General features: G+C 39.0%; 1 protein-coding gene across 1 annotated transcript; it reads left to right on the forward strand.

The window, feature by feature from the left end:
- Positions 1-951: 951 nt before the first annotated feature.
- Positions 952-5,127, forward strand: LOC121415417 (piggyBac transposable element-derived protein 4-like). Its single transcript, XM_041608617.1, has 2 exons — positions 952-3,220; positions 4,028-5,127. The coding sequence occupies exons 1-2, from the start codon at positions 2,695-2,697 to the stop codon at positions 5,125-5,127; spliced, it is 1,626 nt and encodes a 541-aa protein (XP_041464551.1). The 5' UTR covers positions 952-2,694.
- The last annotated feature ends 16,150 nt before the right edge of the window (positions 5,128-21,277 follow it).

Here is a 21,277-nt window from a genome sequence, read left to right on the forward strand (position 1 = left end):
TTGTTATCACTTCTGTGTGTTATGCAATGTTAATTTTTTTTCATAGAGTAATGAGGTGAAGGGTTCGTACCATATGGAGTTGGAAGGGTTCAAACAAGTTGTCAACTTACTTGATGGCAATCACTGAAAGTCACACCACACAGAGAAACAGGCTCCAGGGCAAAGTTACTTAGCATTTGTGTTTATTATTGTTACCTTTTAACTCTTACGTACGTTTATATATGTATATATGTATTGTGTGTCCCCTCATCAAGCTTTTGCTTTTAGGGGCTTTTAGTTGTGCAAGACTTCCAAATAAAATCAACAAATTTTGTGGCTCATTTCGGAAAAATCCTTTTAGAGTTAGGTAAAATAATGTGTATAGATAGATGTATATGACAGTAAACATATACTTTTGTTAAATTTCAGACAAAAGGACAGTTGCTGTCTGCTTGGGAGACTGCAGCAGAGTGCCTCGGGAGCCAAGGTGACAGCTGGGGCCCACCTAAAAGACATACAGCAGAAGATGGTCTCGATGGCCAAAAGATATTGGGATGACAAGAAGACAGGTGAAAATCATTTTCATGATAACCAGATATCAGAAGTACAGACAAATTGCTACAAATAATTGCTTGAATTATACATTACACAGCTGTTGGTAGTAATAATAATATGGACTTGCTTTCATAGCCGAGAGAGACCAATTCCCCTCAGTAGACACATATTCCCCTCCTGAAGACTTGGGCAATATGAAACTACTTTTGGAAACATAATAGTACTGCCCTCAATGCCAGTAATGTTTGATTATTATAACATTATCAAACGTAACTTGTTGAATGGATACCAATACATGTACAAAATTGTTCAAAATTCTGATGAAAGGATGTCATGTCTCATGAAATTATTCCAATATTTCAATTTGTAATGACCAGAAAGCAATATTTCTCATTTTTGAAAAAAGATATTAAGAGAAATCCTTTAATTGATAAAAATATATTTTAAATGTCTTTGAGGATGCACTGTTCATTTTTTTACTGGACATCTTTTTGGCATTGATGTGAATGCGTGTTAAAGTGATTATTAGACTGAAAAAGATATGTATGAAAGAATAATTTTCATTACCTCCTTGTGAGTAATGCTTTGTGATATATCAATGGGAGCCATTTCCCTATCTTTCAGGCCAACTTTCATGAATAACATGAAATTGTACTTGATCCCTTCCCCATGCCCCCCAGTTGAAGGGTTTCAACAATTGGAGTCTGAAGCTGGAGACTTAATATCATTGGTGAGTTAAAAATGAACTTCATTTCATGTTTACGGAGTTAATAATTTGCTGCATGGCATGATAAAGGTAATTGAGAAAATTGTGTTTAAAAAGCAAGTATAAGATTAATTTTAAAATTAGTATTATATTCATACCAACAAGGTTTTTGACCAAAACACTCAACATTTACTGCACTTTTATCTCTCATTAAAGAGATCTGAAGACAATTGGATGCTTGATTTAGAGAAAGAATTCAACCTTATATCGTTCAACATTGCTTGTTTAAAAAAAATGACATTTTATATTTTGCAAAGTACATGTTTTCATACATGTAGTTTCGTTTTCTTTTCAAACCACCTACTAATACAGGAGTGATTGAGGTGCCTCTGCAAAGTATAAAGAAGTCTGCAAAGGGACTAAATGTTTTGGAAGCCCATCTGCAAGAGTAGAGAGTTTCTAGGCCACTATCCAAAGAAGCAAGGGAATCCACTTGCCAGTTCTTCCAGTGATGACGGATGGTGCCTGGGAACAGGAAAACTGTGAAGAAGCTAGTTATATTCTCCTTGTGGGATATAGCATCTGGGAAGCTCTGCTGGATCTTTCTGGTGAAGACAGGTAACCCTATACACTTTTCAGACTACAGTTTCTTATTCCTGTACCATCTTTAACCCTAAGACTCTCAATCGTCTATATATTTCCTTTCAATTTAATGCCGTTCACATTGGAAGATGGTAAGACCGAGGAACTTCCTTACTTATTTTATTTCTTATTCATGTTACCATTTATTAATTTCATTAATTATTTTCATTTATTGATCATTATTCTTTTTTAGGGGGATGGGGGTAAAAATGAAAATTTGTATCATGCATTAACCCGTTTCTTCCGGGAACCTGATATACCAGGTTCCCGTAGAACGCGCTCACAAACGGGAACTGGTTATACCAGGTTCCCATAATACCCATGTGAAGTTCTACTTCGAAATGCTAAAATTGCATTTTATCGCCACTAATTGATAAAATTTATCGATTTGAGGGAATTCACTGAGTTTATTCTATTGCAAGTTATCGTTTACGTTCAATAAATTTTCATTTATTCGGTAATAATTGCACTTTTTTCTCATGCTTGTCTCACTTACTCGCATAAAAAATCCGTACAGCGAGATATGGACCACGTCACAGTCTGATCGACGGATATTCAATTTCGCTGAGACGCAAATTTTTGCATTACTGGTGGTACCTAATTGTGGATATCCTATTCATTTCGAGCAGCGAAAATTGTGCTCGCCCTACACAAAAGCCGGTGGCGGTCGAGTGCACGCGCGGAAATTCAATAGAAAGCTAATAGGCCTATAATAATGGCCTGTTTACCGTGCAGTGATTCTCGCTTTATTTTCTCCGATCCGTTTTGTAAACAAATCGATATATCGTAAACAAGAACAGTAAGAAACGAACATGGCGCAACCCAGGAGAAATCCTGTATTCAACCTAGAAGAAGCTCGAGAAGCTATACTGGACTCGGACTCGGATAATGAGTTTGATAAGATGTCAGTTGATCTTGGCAGCGACGAAGAGTATTCGAATATAAAAGACCTTGATGATGTGAATGCTACCGACCTTCCCGGGCCTCCCGGCGGTGACAGCGAAGACGATGCCCCTTTAGGACTGGACGAGCTTCCTCCAGACTTTGTTCCCGGTGCAAGCGGCAACAAGCGGCGTCGCATCGCTCCTACAGGAAGGTCGTGGGACGACGACCCTGCACAAGACCCCCATTTATTTGACTTCACCGGGATGCCAGGACTGAACCCAAACCTTGGACTTTCAGAAACATCCACTCCCCTGGACTGCTACTTGAAATTTGTCTCAAATGAAACTTTTGAAAAGGCTTCTGAGGAGACGAACCGATACGCATCATGTGTTCTCAGAGAGAATCCACCGTCGCCATCATCCCCAGCGAAGAAATGGTGTAGTACTACAGCAGGTGAGTGTAAATGATGTTGATATAAAACTAGAAGTGTCTACATTGAATGAATATTACACTGTAAGACCTGGGTGCAATTATTTACTTATTTATTAATTTTTTTAGGGGGCGGGGGTCTATAGAGTATATCTGACCCATAAACCAAATTCTCTGAACTGTCTGTGACAGTAGAGGTGAACAAGATATTTGACGAAATAATAGAATATTTATAATACATGCAGCTGGTCCTAATGTTGGTTGAGGTACATCCCCAACTTGCCATTTTCTGAAAACATCAAAAGTAATTTCATTTGTGTAGGCTTAGGTGATAAATCATTGGACACATTTCATACTCCTTCATTAAAAATTACTGTTTCGGTCATGCTCATTTATTTTATTCAAAGAATGTATTTTTAGGAGCTTTCAGATATAACTCCTTAATAAAATGAAAACATTTAAAAATGTATCTCTCTTTAATTGATTTTCATCAAAGCTTCATTATTTTTTCTCTAATTTTCTACTTTTATCTTATTATTTTGTCAGGGTGATCTTTTTCCTTTATTTGTACAATTTAAATAATTTAAACTATTGTTCAACTTTGTCAATAATCAAAAGTGTGATTGTGGACATCAGCATAAAGACAACAAATTAGAAAATAAAAAGATGCTCTTTTTCAACTAAAAAATGAATGAATAAAAATCCTGATGAGGCAATTTTATTACAAGAAATAACGGAAAATGTAAATCAAAATCTTTGATATTTTTTCTTTATCATGATGCCAATTTTGATTATTTGTTTTCACACTCTCTTTTTTCCTGTCTTTTCCAGGTGAACTGATGATCTTTTGGGCATTGTGTATGCTAATGGGAATCGTTGGTAAACCCGTGGCACAACTGTACTGGTCTACTAGGAAGAGCATCGTCACCCCATTCTTCTTGCAGGCTATGACAGGGGATCGCTTTCAACTTATACTTCGCTTTCTTCACTTCAACAATAATGAGAACAACAAGCCACGCACTGACCCAGACTACGACCCACTCTTCAAATTAAGGCCATACTACGACGCATTATGCACAGCATTTCATACAGTCTTCACACCTTTTCGTTCGATTTCATTTGACGAAGCCCTCATTCGCTTCTACGGTCGTCTGAGTTTTAAGAACTACAATCCTCGAAATGGTCACCTGCCAGCAAAATATGGGATGAAGGCCTACAAAATATGTGATCCTACAGGATATACGTGGAAATTTGTACTTTACACTGGAAAAATGCAATACTCGATAGTGGAGCTGGTATTATCCATGATGGCAGGACTTCTGGACAAGGGGTATCGTTTCTTCATGGATAACTGGTATTCAAGTCCTGCGCTCTTTACCGAATTATTCAAGAGGAAAACGCATGCATGTGGCACAGTTCGCAGTAATCGCATTGACATGCCAAAGGACCTGAAGCCAGATCGAAAGTTGCGCCCGGGAGAAGCTATCTTCTGTCGATCGAAGGAGCTGTTGACTATGCTCTGGAGGGACAAGAGAGATGTAACAATGTTGAGCACAATTCATTCCAACAAATTTTCTGAAACCCACAAAAAGGACCGAGTTACTGGAGAGAATGTGCAGAAACCGGAAATTGTACTTGATTACAATCGATACATGGGTGGAGTGGACCTTTCTGATTTCTTAACAAATACTTACGCAGACATGAGAAAATCGCTTAAGTGGTATAAGAAACTTGTATTTCATATGAATGATTTGGGGGTCATGGATGCTTACATTGTTTATTGCCATCTACAGGACAGTCAAGTGAATCATTTGAACCTCGTCTTAGATTTAATTGAGGAGTTAGTCGCATTTGGAAATAGTCTGAGTCAGGACAGGCCCAAACCTTCAAGAGCAGGGTCGAACAAAGAGAACGTTCTACGACTTGAATAAAGTATAATATTTTTAAACTGAGAGATAACTTTGTTCCATAATTTCTTTCAATCCACTCATTAATGCAGGAGTGATTGGGTGCCCCTGCAAACAATAAAGAAGGCTTACTCTGTTAGAAGCAAATCAAGCCAGAGTGGAGACTTTCAACCCACTTTCAAAGTGAGCAAAGGGATCCACCTGCCAGTTCTCTCTGTCATGATGGATGGTTCCTGGGAACAGGAAAACTGTGAAGAAGCTAGTTATATATATTCTCCTTGGGGGATATAGCATCTGGGAAGCTCTGCTGGATCTTTCTAGTGAAGACAGGTTAAACCCAGGTAACACTTTTCAGACTACAGTTTCTTATTCCTGTACCACCCTTAACCCTAAGACTCTCAATCGTCTATCTATTTCCTTTCAATTTAATGCCGTTCACATCGGAAGGTGGTAAGACCGAGGAACTTCCTGATGATGCTGCAGATATAGGAGCATTCAGCAAGCAATTCAATTCCTGTGAAAACTTCACACTTGATGACTTGACCCTCGAACATCATTTCTATTCCACCCCCAAAGCACATCCTGACCTTCAACCAAGGAGGAAGAGAGTGAAATTGAACCCAGGAAGAAATACCAACTCTGATGCAGCAGGGAACGTTAGAAGGTATATTTTCTTTATCTGATGATGATTTAGACGCAAGTGCAGATATTCCAGTGAAAAATAAAAAAAATAAATAAAAATTGATTGGTCCACTTTCTTCCAGTCAGTACTCGGGGGAACACAAAAGTATTTGTTGTCTCTGCTTCATTGCAAAGAATTGCCAAACTATTAATTTTTTTTTTTTTGGGGGGGAGGGGTCAAAGGGTTATGTTGTATTATGCATTAATAATGTATGTATATAAATCAATTTCAAACAGTTTAAACTGCTCTAATAACTTCTTTCCATGTTTTCTGTTCAAACCACTTATTAATGCAGGAGTGATTGAGGTGCCCCTGCAAACAATAAAGGCTGCAAATGGGCTCACTCTGTTAGAAGCAAATCACGCCAGAGTGGAGATTTTCAAGGTCACCATCAGAGGGAGTAATGAGATCCACATGCCAGTTCTTCCTGTATTGATGGATGGTTCCTGGAAATAGGAAAACTCTGAAGAGGGCAATTACATTCTCCTGGGGGGATATAGCACTTGGGAAGCTCTGCTGGATCTTTCTAGTGAAGACAGGTAACCCTGATAATTTTCAGACTTCAAATTCTTAATCCTGTCCTATCCTTAACCATAGAATATCCTGGTTTCAGACTTTCTTAACCCCACACTAATTGCTTTATTGCTGGTATATTGAAACACCTTAACCTCGGACTACTAGTATTACAAAGCTCTTGAATATTGATTAGTTTGCCACACCGCCAAATGAATGTGCCTATAACAGAAGTGGACTAGGTTAAAGGAAACCAAAACCCAAGAAGAGAAGTAATCTTATTGGAAAGAGTAAAATGAGAGGAACAATTTTAAAAAAGTTTCATCAAAATCGGTTATAAAATAATCAAGTTATGGGAGTTTGAAGTCTCTCATTGTACTTTCTATGGGCATCCTTAAAATTGGCAAACATGCTTCAAAATGGCTGATTTTGTGGACAACTCTCCATTTGTTTTGTACACAAATTTTCAGATTTTCCTCATTATCTTTCAAATTGCCACTTGCCTCCTTCTGAGCACAACATATGTCATGGGAAAATTCAATCTACACCATATATGTCAAGGTCAGGAGAAGATAATATGAAATATGTAAAATAAAGGGGAAAATCTGAAAATATGTGTACAAAACAAATGGAGAGTTGTCCACAAAATCAGCCATTTTGAAGCACGTTTGCCAATTTGAGGATCCACATAGTGAGTACAACAAGACTTTTTAATCGTCCATAACTTGCTTATTTCATAACCGATTTTGATGAAACTTTTTTTAAATTGTTCCTCTCATTTTACTCTTTCCAATAAGATTGCTTCTCTTCTTGAGTTTTGGTTTCCTTTAAACCCTGGAATATCCAGCCTTTATCCCATCTACAGTGTATTTCCTGGGGTTAGGATTTTTTTTTTTAAGTCTGAAAAGCATACAAGATTGGGTACAAGATAGTTGCAGACATTAAGCACAATATTAAAACTAAGCACATTGCAAGCCAGCATGTGTGTACAACAAAACAGTCTTTGTTGTCAGTCATAATGTCTTTTTATTTTATTTACTATATGTTTATTTACATGTAGGAATGATGTAATATGCCACATATTTTTTAAGTAGTCATCTTACAAATTTGTATTGTTCCAATAAATGCATTTATCATTTCAGTGAGGACTGCATTCATGACTAGGAACTTATCATTTGTGAAGTTTGCTCTCTCTCTTTTCTCAGGTATTCATGCTACTGACGAGTTATAGTCGAAGTACACAAAGGACGTTCTCCATCAGAGACGCTGCAAGTTTGGAATTCTCTTCCAGCAGGAGCAAACCCTCTTGATAGAAGATGCACCAACATGACAGGCTAAGGTTGCATTCTGTAGCTGACTACTGTATGCCATGCATGATGTTGATGAGACACAAGAACTACCACCAAGGTTACAGCTTGAGTGGAGGACGCAAGTTGCAGCCGCACTAGATACTGTTGCATCTACAAGAAAATATTTCTTGAAAGATGTCGACAGTTCATATATCAAATTTATCAACTCAATCCAATACAGAGATGGCAAGCAATTCACATTTTATATGGACAATAGCACAGCCCAAAATAAGAACTGGACCATATTTACCTCAATGGTAGCCGAGGTGAGCAGCGAGGGAAAGGGGTCTGAAGAAATCAACTTTAAGTACCTTGAGAAGGGACACACCTTTATGTCTGCAGATGCATTTCACAGCAAACATGAGAAGAGCAAGGAGATCAAAGGCATAATCAATCGAAATGACATTGTTAGAGTCAATAATCTACAGACCTAAACACCACTTTATAATCTTATACTCACAGGTCCATTTCACAAGTCCACCTTGATATCACTTCTTAACTCCACGTCAGCAGAGAAGCTGTCCAAAGATAGGCTACGTAGGGTGAGGGGGAAGTCAGATCCCTTTTTGCTGATGTTGCCGAGCACATTAAAGACAGGGGACGTGCTGCTTCATTCTTGCTGGGCAGGATTCATCGCATGGTGACACCATCATGTACAAGAGGTAAATTAGAGTACGAAAAACCTGTGAGTTTGGATGATCCATGACACCAGAACATTGAACTTCATCTGACAATGTACCAATATGAGGATTCAAAATATTTGTACTCTCCAGGTGATGTTCGGGTGTTCTCTGCATACACTATCATTATGGGTGTTCAATTGACCATTCAAGAAATGACTCTTTCCGTCTCTGCGATGTTGACGTAAATGAGTTGAAGCGCTTCCTTGAAAGTCGGAACATTAGAAGCAGAAATAGGAACAATTTTTGACTGGCCCCCATAGGAAGAGGACACTCATACATGCCTGCCGACAGGGCATTTGGAAGAGTTGAGAGAAGACTTTGACGGATAGAGACGATCCTCCTTCCTTCAGATTACCTACATGTATCCGATTTTGTAGCAGTGGGCCAGGTTTATGTACAAGGAGTGGACTGGAGAGCCTATGAAGTCAAAGCAGAAAATGAAAAGGTCATCAAACGCCCAGCACCGTTCAAGAAAACGGATGCTAAGTGCATTGTTGTGAGACCAGCTCCAGACCAGAACACTGTCTGCAACTACTACAGTTCACCAGGTATATAAAGAGAGGCAGAAGGTGGTCTTCAGTCAAACTCCTGCACCTACCAATCACAAGCTGTGCGAAGCCAGCCAAGAGAAGGACATCCATAACTTGCTTCAAGTGATTGGATTAACTTGATGAAGATGAAGCTACACTAGTGAGACCATACACTTACACCCAGGCAGTTACTCAATTGTACAAAACGATATGCCAACCAAGTCATGCAATGGATATTAGTTCTGATGAAAGTAAATCTGAAGATGAAGCTACAGTACCAATGTATGAAGAATGAACATAAATTTGAAACTTGACTGTTACATGTTATCAAAACTTGTCAATGTGACCTTCAAAGAGATTCATCCAAAAGCATTGAAACAAGTATGATAAGAACTGCCAGGTACTTTTTGCCACATACTGCAAGGTTATAAATAATATTTTTACAGATCCATTAGCTTTAAGAATGTGTTAAAGACATAGATATCTTGCCAGAATCGTTGATTTCTGAGTTGTTCTTTATATTTTTTCAAGAGAACCGATCTTTGACAATTTAACCCTTATTATTCACTTATTAGAGTTATCTGGCTTTGTAAATTTTAACCTCCACTGTACACATTTAGTCACTCTGCATTAAACTTTATATGAACTGTCTTTTCATCATATTTCTTAGTGTTCATTTTATCATGGTAGAAAATTGATTTCTCTCAAACCATGAAATTTCAGCAATTATGTTACTTGTACAAGTTTTATACACTTTTTTTTTCTTTGAGATTAACATAGAAAGTTGGGCTACTTTGGGACATGGTAAGAACATTTCAATGTGATGTGACATGCGCTTTGGATTTCATTTCAAAACAAAAACGAAAAAAAAAAGATATTTGAAGCCCCTAATTTTTGATGGGCAGTTTGCACCATTGATTCTATATGAAATGCTATTTTCCAATCTTCATGATGCTGATGTGATTGAATTAAATTTATTAACCCAAGAAAAAAATCACTGTAATTTTAACGATTTCACTCACATATGCAGTGCGATAACTTAATCATAAATACAACAGACAAATGACCTACAAATGTAAAGCTTAAAATATCCTCTTTCATCTTATATTAGTGTCGAGTGAGTTTAAACGCTAGCCTGTAAAACCTCTTTGTAGCGGCATGAATAAAATTTGGTACATTTGCCAATGTAATGTACTATTTACATGCATGTATATTTTATAGAGTCAGTGGAAAGAGAAAGTAAAAAAATGTCAATGCAAGATTGTACACAGCGCAGTGCTCATTGTGCTCCTTGATTCCAAGAAGTCCAGAAGATGAGTCATAGGGGTGAAGCATCACGGAAAGAAAAGAACAAAGAAAGTAAGATTCAGAAGTTGCAAAGATTCAGAAGATAGTCAAGAAATTATATTTATTCCTGCAAATTGTTAAATTCTCCAGGATTGCAAACAGTTGAGAACCGCTCAATCGCTCATGCAACTGTTGACGTACTGGTTGTTGACAGTTGTTGCTGGTTAAAGGTTTCTTCGCTGGTCATTGGTTATGTCGATGTAAAAGCTTCATTACAAGGCCGTATTTAATGTCAAGTTGTTGATTTATATGTCGTCATTATTATGGAAGAAGTTGAAGCAGGAATAAACAGACAAGTACTGTAAAGCTGTTGGGTGAGTCTTCAATTGGCGTGTTCGAACTAAGCAATTAAGAATTTCCTTATGTAGTTTAAGAAAGGCAGCTACACGACAGTTCGCAACTGCATTATGGATGCCTCAAATAAACCAAATTCAGAAGCCCTTGCTAGAGCTGGAGACGACGAGGATGATGTAAAGTCTACCATATCACGGGGGAGCGCGATGTCCAGAGTTTCTTGTGTAAGCAAAACATCAAGTGTGAAACTAAGAGCAGCGAGTGTGAAGAAGGAGCTGGTGAATAAGAAAAAGAAGGAGTTCTTACAGGAACAAAGACTAAAACGAGAACAATTTGAACTAAATGAAAGAATAGAACTTCTCAAGATTGACCATGACAAGGAAAATGCAAAGGATGAAGCCACGATGTGGTAAGAACAAGAAAATGAGGAAAGGGCAGAAGCAGGATTTCCGCTCTTACATAACAAGGATTTGGACAATGTACAAAATTACAGAAAGGTGGTTCTCCAATCAGGGAGAATCAAATCATCAGTGTAATGTACAAAATATTCAAAATGATACTGTATGTGTTAAATGTAATGAACGTTTAAGTACTGGTGTAATAGATGAAGTTACTACAACAATTTATAAGCCGGGTAATGAAGGGGTAGGGGATACAATGTTAATCACCAAGTTAATAACCAACCACAAGAACAGAAAGCCTTCATACCCCATCCATTTCAAACCCGAGTTAATAACATGTATAATAATAATATGGCAATGGCTCTAAGTTTACCAAAGCCAGACATGCCAACTTTCTCAGACAATCTGATTGATTATTGGAATTTTTTTTGTGAATAGTTTTGAGGTTAATATTGCTGACAGAATTCATGACAGTAGGTTAAAATTGTCTTATTTAATTCAGTTTTCCTCAGGCAAGGCCAAAGAGGCCATAGAAAATTGTGTATTATTAGATCCCAATACAGGTTATTTCCGAGCTAGGATAATACTACAGGACCACTTCGGACGGAACTACATAGTGGCTAGAGCTAACCTGGAGAAGGTCATCAATAGGTCACCACTTAGGGCGACGGACAGCCAAGGTCTGTGGGACCTAGCCAGAGACATGAGGAGGTGTCAGATGACAACTTCTCAAATGGGGTACTCGGCTGATATGAGTATAACGGATACCCTACTGAAGATCCAACATCTTCTCCCGGGCCACATTCAAACTTGTAAAGGATCAACTCTGCCATGTGCTTGTAAAGTGTCTACAAAAAAATCTTCTTTTCTAGTCTAAGTCTTCATACTTCACACTTCATATGTTGTGCAGCTAATAGATGCCATCTTTGTGACATCTGTGTTGATATACGCTATCATAATGTAGAAACTTCATGCATTTTTTGGTTGGATTCCTCATGGGTCTTGCAAGGAACTTCTTACTACAGTCCCACACCTTGGACTTTTTGTGATACTTGGAGCAGTGATGTAACTTTTCCGGAAATTGCCGGATTTCCGGTATTTTCATGAAATCTCAACTTTTCCGGTTTTCCCTCCCTCGAAAGTTGCCGGAAAACCCGGCCCCTTCGAAATTTCACGATCGGCACGTTCTAAAAAAAGACGATCGATCGCCAATGTGTTTTGTACATGTGCTTTGCTTGCCACGTGAATCGCGACATCTCGGCTACTGAGAAATTCGCTCTGATTACGTTACGGTCAGTATACAGTGTATACTGACCGTAATTACAGTATTCAATGCACAGAACGCTCGCTGTCTGAAATTCTGATGGTCGAGCTGTCGCGAGTTGGCTTGAATGCGGAAGTGAACTGTGATTTAACTCGGAATTAACAGCTTAAACATTGCTTGGATAATTTTGTTATTGAAGTGATCGGATCAGCATTACATTTTTTTACGGTGCTTAATATTTTTTGTGCAAGAATTCGCGAATTTGTTTGAATTGTAACTTGCAATTTGACAGTACTTTTAAATTCGTTCTCGCTTGAAAATGGATGGTACCGTACATCGTGTAAATCAAAAGGACATCGTTCGCGACATATAGACGCGGGTTTAAACGTTGCTTGGAGCCTTGGACTGTTTTATATTGAAGTGATCAGATCAGGATTACGTGTAAGTTTCGTTTATGATGCTGAATATTTCATTTTTTGTGCAGAAATTCGCGAATTCGTTTGAATTGTCAACATGATTGTAACTTGTAATTTACAGTTCTTTTGAATTCGTCCGTGCTTGAATTTGAAAATGGAGGTAAATCAAAGTGACAACGTCAACGCCATTGACGCGGGTGTAAAAAACAGATTTAGATGGCAGTGGCTTGAATCAAAGGACGATGCAGGGCAGTTTTTATCTGATTATATCAGAAAGTTGGATGTAGCAGGAGTTGCCAAATGCATAATTTGTGACGATAAGATAAAGTATGCATCTAGTGGAAAGAAGGCTTTGGTGTGTCATGGAAATTCGCAAATGCACCAAAAGAGAAAAAAGGAAAGGGATTCTAATCAGACGTTACCATCATTGTTCAGAAATATCACAGCAATGGAGAGTGGCGAAACTGAAATTCCTTCGACATCATCATGCACTCTGCCTTACGGTGCCCCACCAAATGTGCATAACATTGACCAATGTTCTGGAAAGACCTCGCAAGACTTACAGCGTGAACGGAATGTAAGCTTTCAGGACAGGAAAGCAAATGCTGAAGCTATGGTCACGTCATTTACTGTGGAGAATACCCTCACATTTAGTGTTGTGCCAAAGATAATAGACTTGGCCAAAGCACTCGCAAAGGACAAAAAGGTGCTTGATGATCTGCACATGGAGCGTACGACTTGCGCGTATAAACTAAATGAAGGACTTGCTTCAGTCACTCGGAAGCGTATAGTACAGGACATGCAGAATACTCCATTTTCAATAAATCTCGATGAATGCACGTCTAATGCAAATGAAAAGGTGCTAAGTATATTGGTGTCATATTTTTCTGAGACATTGAACATGTCTGTTGTGCAGCATTATGCATCGGTGACACTTACTGTCGTAAATGCTGAAACAGTGTTTCAGACTGTTGTTGACTTATTGAAGAATGATGACATACCACTGGACAATGTTGTGTCCTCATTATCTGATTCAGCGGCATACATGAGGGGGAAAAAGTCAGGTTTTGAAACCAGGCTGCGAGATGTTGCCCCACATCTTTTGGACATAGATGGTGACATCTGTCACCATACGCACAATTCAGTGAAAAAGTTTTGTAGCTTTTTCGACCAGCATGTAGAACATCTTGCAGATGATTTGTACAACGACTTGAAGTGGAGCCCTGATATCAAAGAACACTTGGAGAAGATATGCGGAGTTTTAGGTGTCAAATGTAACTTGCCTGTTGAGAAGGTACCACATCGATGGCTCTCATCCTATGATGCCGCAGCAAGGATAAAGAGCATGATGGATCCTTTCAGATGCCTTTATTATTGCTTCATTGATTCAGAACTCACTGCAAGTTATACTTCAGAACTTGAAGCTATACTGACAAGGCACAATGTATCTGATGATGGTCGACAAAAACTTCAGCAGATACATGATAGATTTCACAAGAAGAATCTAACGGAGCAAGGATTGGCGAGAAAGAAGAGAATTGTTCACAAATTGTTTCATCTCTATCAGCTTACCATCTTGTACATAGAATTGTATGTGGCGGTACTACCCTCGTTCAAGTCATTTGTGTTGATATTTGAACAGAAGGAACCATTAGTCCATAAACTACATGATGAGGTTACTGACTTGTTTCGGACTTTCCTTGCACGCTTCATCAAGCTTGAGAATTTGGTTGATATGAATGCACACCAGTTAGCTAATCTCAAGATCAATGAGAACATCACTTGTAAGTTATCGCAACTTGTCATTGGTACACGTACGGAAGAGATCGTGAAGGATATGAAGCCAGATGCTGTCAAGACATTTTTGCAACTAGTCAGAGATGCTTATACAGAGGTTGGAAAGTACATGCAGCAAAAACTGCCCCTCACAAATCGTGCCTTGCGAATTCTATCATCAATAGATCCAAAAGCCAGGGGACATTCTGTTACAAACGAATATATGACGAAGCTTCCAAAGCTGCTTAATGTAGATATTCAGGCTGATGACATGGATGAATACAAACTCCAATGCACCCAGTACCAGCTTGACTCAAAACTGCCACCATTTAATGATGGCGCTCGAGTGGATAAATGGTGGGGAGAGGTATTTCAGCACTACCCAGCTCTGAAGAGAACTATTAGTGCAGCATTATCCATATTCACAGGTCCAAGAATTGAACAGTCGTTCAGTATGATGAATAATATCATCACAAAGAAGACAAACAGGTTAGATGTCACAACATTTGCCTCCATACAAACAGTCAGATATGATCTAATGAATAAAGGAGTGACATCTGTTGAACTCTACCGCAGAGACAACATACTCAAATCCCCAGTGGACAAATCTGTCTGTTACCACATGCTCACTGCAAAATCCAGACTAAATGCAAAGAGGAAGAGGCAGTCCAGCAATAAGCCACCAGTCATTAGAAAAAGACATAAATCAAGTGAAGTGTCATCTCAACCCAAATCGAGAGCCACAGCCCATGTCCACAAAGCTGCTGCCTTGGCTAAAAAGCAAATCTTCCAGCGACAGAAACTCATGAAAGTGAAGAAAGCAAATGTTGAAGCCAAGTCAGCACCAAAGCCACCTTCAAGCTCAGTCACATCTTATAGGATACCAAAGAGGACTAGGGAGTTGACACCAAAGCCATCCTCAAGCTTGTCATCTGCAAGAAAGAGTCTATAGAAACCTACACAAAAGGTAATTTTTTTTACAATTTAAACCCTGAAATGGCCTCTCCTGTGGCCCCAAATGTGCAATAATGCCCCGACCCCCACCGGGGCGTTGCCCCTGGACCCCACCAGGGGCCCTTAAGCGGGCCCCTGGACCCCCGGCCGTAAGGCGCGAGAGCTTCGCTCGCTCCGCTTCGCATTTTCAGGTTTTTATACAAAACTCCAGTTACATCCCTGTTGGAGCTAAAAATGTTAGTGAAAGTGGATCAATGTGGAGAAATGTCCTTGAGAAGTTATTAGTTAACATTCCATTCCTGTAAACATAGTCTTCGCTTCAAAACAGAGTACTACTCTGTTTAGCTCTTGCTCTTGCTGTTCACATAAACCTGTCCTCTCACTTGGGTCTTTTCCTCCACTGCAGACTTCACTTACATTAATTTTCAACAATTTGCTTTTTTGGATAATTCCCACCCATTTCTCATTTTAAACCCATATTTTTTAATATGCCAATAAAAAGGGAATCTGACGACATTGCCCAGCTTGTCATCGACAAGCTCGAGAAAAGTAGTCAACTAAAAAAGTTTGTACAAGTTGCGGTTACAGAGGCAATGTCTGCAATCATCACCCGGCTAGAGTTGCAGGAGGGCCAGATCATGGAGCTTGAGGGGAGGATAAAGGCCCAGGAGTCGGAGATTCAACTACATAAGGAGGCAGAAAAGAAATCTGTGGAAAAGATGGCAGTCTTGGAGCAAAGAATCGATGATGACCTGGAGCAAAAATCCAGGTCACGCAACATCAGGATCCAAGGAGTTCCAGAGGTGAAAGATGAGGATCCAGAGGAGGCTGTCCTTGACATTGGCAGGAGGATGGGGGTCAACTTGAGTTCATCCGACTTTGTCCGATGTCATCGACTGGGTCCTCCAGTAGACAAAGGAGCAAGGAGAAGTTCTCCTCGTCAACTGCTAGTGGAGTTTTCCAGCCTCCGCACCCGAGCTCGTATTATGGGAGCCAGATCAAAGTTGAAGGGTTCAAAAATCTTTGTTAACGACGATCTGACTCCCACAAGACAGAAGCTACTTTCCAATGTTCATCACTCACCGAAAGTTGAGCGGTCTTGGAGCAACGATGGAAAAATTTTCGCTGGAATTAAGAACACGGGAGGCGGACTTACGAAAAAACTCATCACATGTGATGATGATATTTTGAAGCTTTGAATTATAATTAATGCCTATTGTAGAATATCATGCTGACCTATATGCCCACTTTGAAAAAAAGGTTATTTCCTTGCAAGCCAAATCCCATGATAACCCAAAATTACTTTTCTTTTTCCATTCACCTTTCCTTTGTAATTTCCGTTTGTGTTTTTTTTTCTTTCATTGTTATTTCTATTACAATCTCTAATCATCTTTTTTGTGTTTTTTTCATTTGCTTTTGTAAGTTATATAATATGTTCATCTTATTTTATATACATTATTGTATGTTTTTCTCTTATATATTATGTGTGCATCTTGACAATCTTCCTTTTCATGCTGACATGTTCTTTATGGCGCAAACAGTTAGATTTCACTTGAAATTGTATACTCAACATCCAAATGATTAGTATAGAAGAAGCCATTTGTAGCTCCTTAGAAAATAAATCAGTTTATTAATAGTTTTCAAGACAATCTTGAAATTGCTACTGTCTTACATTTAAATATGAGAGTATGCCTAGGAACTTTGATGCATTTAGTACACTAATTGACAAATTGATTATATCATATTGTTGTTAGTTTATTAGACTTCATAATCCCAGCCATGGCGTAATTTCCTTCAGCAAGAAATTTATCCACATTGTGCTGCACTCGACCCAGGTGAGGTGAATGGGTACCCGGTAGGATTTTTCCTTGAACGCTTTAGCGCCTATTAATATGGCGGCTCAGCTACAGCCGGGTAATAATATGATACCAATTATCAAAGCGCAGTAGAGTATATGCACATAGTAGCTGCGCTATATAAATGGACCTATTATTATTATTATAATTGTACATTCAAGCAATGTATTCTATTTTTTAGTGTGTTTTTGTCATTGATTAGTTTTAGTTTGTCTTTTTTTTGGTTTTATTGTTGTTGCTTTTTTTTAGTTGTTTTGTTTCTCTTGTATTTTTAAGGATATTACATGTACACACTGAATACCATTTAGTCATGTACTTGAAACAAAGGAGACCCTAGCCTTACAAGCCTTGCTTTTTCAGGGGTTCTCCTTGTCTTTCTCTCAATACGTAATTAGTTATTTGCTGTGTTTCTTTTTTTTCTCTCTACTGTAACAATGATTTATGGTTAATTGATTTTCATTTGTAGAATGTGAAATCACACTTGTAAGATAAAATGTATGTGCAGACAGAAAGATCTTATCAATCCAAGTGGGCCAGCCAAGCACATTCACTGATGGAGCAATCAGTGATGCCCAACTTTTCCCATCTGACAGACTTCATCGAAGAATCTGCTAAGGTGGCGAGTAATGTGTTCGGTAAGAACGTAGGGCGTCCAGCCGTGCAAGACAAGAAGGCATCCACGGGCAAGCCTACGCCAAAGGTTTTGACCTTTAATACAACGAGCAAGTCTGGGAAATCTAAGGAGTCGAGCTCATGCCCATGCTGCTCGGAAGCATGAGCTTGATTAGTGCGGCAAATTTAAAGGTCAGTCAGTAGATGAAAGGTTTGCCTTTGTCAAGTCCAAAGGTCTATGTTTTAATGGCCTCAAAGAGTCACACGTGGCAAAGGGCGGGCTGTACAGCTACCCCAAAGTGCAGCAAGGAAGGGTGCACGAAAAGAGACCACACCCTTTTTCACATGGAGTGGTCCCCCAAGGGCAAATGTAAAAAGAAAGAAACAGGTAAGCAAACTGGGGACGGGCAAGGATCTGACTTAGATAATCAGGCCAACAATAATGCTGTTGGTGGTCAGAAAGATGTTTGTCTCCAAGTTTTACTTGTCAAGGTTAGAGGCAATGGCAGAGAGATGACAACATGAGCTTTGCTTGACCATGGCAGCGATGTTTCCCTCTGCAAACAGCGTCTTGCGGATGACCTCGGCATCCAAGGTAAGGAGACAAGCTTCCGACTGACTACGGTGAACAACACTAATACCCAAAGGGGAGGACAGGAGGTTAGTTTCTCCATTCAAGGAATTAATGACAGCGATGTAATTGATATGCCCAGTGTGTGGACAGTAGAATCACTACCAACAACCCATAGAAGTATACCACGGCAACATGACATAGATAGATGGTCCCATCTGAAGGGAATAGATCTTCCAACAGCTGCCAAGAAAGATATCAACTTGCTCATAGGGAGCGACACCCCAGGGGCCTTCTGGGTCCAGGAAGAAAGGAAGGGAAAGAAGAACCATATGCTACCCATTCTCCACTGGGATGGACAGTCATGGGCCGGACAGTCATGGGCCGGACAGTCATGGGCCCCGCAGGACGCAGGAGGAAAGGAGCATTTGAGGTGAACAACATCCAAAGGATGATCCTGAGATGAAAAGGACTAATGCCACATCAATCAAGCTTGATAGCATTGGAGTAGCATGGATCCTTCGCTTCAAGGCACACTTGACAGCCCACACGAGGAAAAGTACATCACAGAAGACTACAGATTTGACACCTTCCGAGTTTTCGGAAGCTGAGCTGGAAATAGTGAAGTACATTCAGAAGGATGCCTTTCCAGCTCAGTTTGAGAAGAACAAGTCAAGGGTTGAACAGTCCTCCATGAAGAAATTGAACTCTACTATAATTGATGATGTCTTGAGAGTAGGAGGGAAATTGGACAGATCACCTATTGACTTTGATGCCAAACATCCATGATATTGCCAAGCAATCATCACGTGACCAGACTGCTCATTGAGCACCACCATCATGAAGTTGGTCACTCTGGCGCAGGCATGACATGGACGGCACTAAGGTCGAAATATTGGATCCCAAAAGGGGGTTCCACTGTTTGACGGATCATAGGGAAGTGCAGTCAATGTAAGAAGAGGAATGCACCAAGAGGAAGGCAAATGATGGCTGACTTGCCGAAAGAAAGTGTGACACCAGGAAGGCCACCATTTACCTTTACCGGAGTCGACTATATCGGGCCATTCAGTGTTAAGCAAGGACGGAGCCAGTCCAAGAGGAATGGCTGTATATTCACTTGTTTGACAACTAGGGTTGTACATCTGGAGATACATGTAGCAAACTCCTTGGATACAGATTCGTTCATTATGCCAAGTAAAAAAAGAAATAGTTGATCGTCCTTGCATGCATCTATTTTGGCCGCCGCATGAAAATTTTTGGTATTTGCTATTTTCAAAAATTGGCTAAAAAAAATTCTGATTTTTTTTGTTCCCTTTTTCATTGTAGCATCAATTTTCTTGATATTTACTATTTTCTATGGCTGCTGAATAGCGAAAAAAATAACAAGAGTTGCGAGCGATTTTCTCTCATGTGCTTTGGGATCTCTCTCGCAACTTCAATAACAATTGCAAAGTCCGAAATAACCCAGTTAAGATAGGGTTAATAATGAATATTGTACATATCAATTCTAAACACTTTTAAATAAACTCGTCTAAATAACTTTGTTCTATAATTTCTTTTCATTCCACTTATTAATGCAGGAGTGATTGAGGTGCCCCTGCAAACAATAAAGAAGGCTGCAAAGGGGCTTACTCTGTTAGAAGCAAATCCCGCCAGAGTGGAGACTTTCAAGGCCACTATCAAAGGGAGTAAGGAGATCCACATACCAGTTCTTCCTGTATTGATGGATGGTTCCTGGGAACAGGAAAACTCTGAAGAGGGCAATTACATTCTCCTGGGGGATATAGCATTTGGAAAGCTCCACTGGATCTTTCTAGTGAAGACAGGTAACCCGAATATTTTTAGGACTTCAGTTTCTTAACCCTAAAAAGACTGGGGGGGGGGCCTTTTAGGCCCCCCTGTACATAAATCGCGATAACTTTTTTGCGCATGAAGCGTTCGCGCCGCCATTTCATGACTTTTTTCTCTTGAGTTTTGCGCAACTTTTGATACCAAATTTGTATACCCCCATGCCGCGGTTGCGGAGTTATGTAACATTTTTGTATCACATGTCACGTAAGAAATTGAAATTTGTATTTGTTTGTGTGTAAAGTGTATGGTATTTGAATGAATGTTATACACATTGTTTTCTAACTACATTTTTATTTGTTTCTTTCTATATTATGTCACTTGTGAATTCAAGTAGCAGTTCTAGGATATGAAAATAATGAAAAACATTGCATAAAAAAATAAAGAAATACATAAGAAATGCAAAATAAAGAAATACATAAGAAATTAAAATCAAAGAAAAACATAAGAAAAGTAGTGCAAAATACCAGACTCGCTTGCACAACTATATTCTTGGGTGCAGGAAACACTGAATAGACAAGTAATGTCACACTTTAGTTGATTATGCTATAATTGATATTGAATAAGTTATATATTACACAAACCCAAAATATATCTAGAATTTGCAATATGCAATATCTAATGTCCTAAAGTTTGAATTCTTTTGCAGTAAGGAGAAAACAGTTTTGGTTTAGTGGTGTTTATTTGTACCCTAGATTACAAGTCTCTGTTGGATCCCCTAATCCTCTACTAATCCCCTTCCCCATTCATTGCTGTGTGCAGGAGGTGAACTTGCATTGTCTCTTCCCTATGACAGTGCACTGAAACAAAAGTTAGTGTTGCTTCATTATACAGTTAGTGCTGATAGACAACAGTCATCTTTTTCTTTATATCAGGAGCATTTAGAAATCTACATATTGTTGATTGATAATTGTATTTCGAATCATGGCTTCAACATCTACTGGTGTTTCAGGGAAGAGAACTTCAAAGGTGAGTGTCTTTATTTCTTTCTTTCTTCTTTCACCCTTTTTATGACTTTGATTTTGCCTGATTTTTTATTATACTGACTTTTTTATCATGCATGAAGCGTATAAAACTC

Source organism: Lytechinus variegatus, chromosome 5 (assembly GCF_018143015.1).
Source record: "Lytechinus variegatus isolate NC3 chromosome 5, Lvar_3.0, whole genome shotgun sequence".
In the NCBI taxonomy this organism is placed as follows: Eukaryota; Metazoa; Echinodermata; class Echinoidea; order Temnopleuroida; family Toxopneustidae; genus Lytechinus; species Lytechinus variegatus.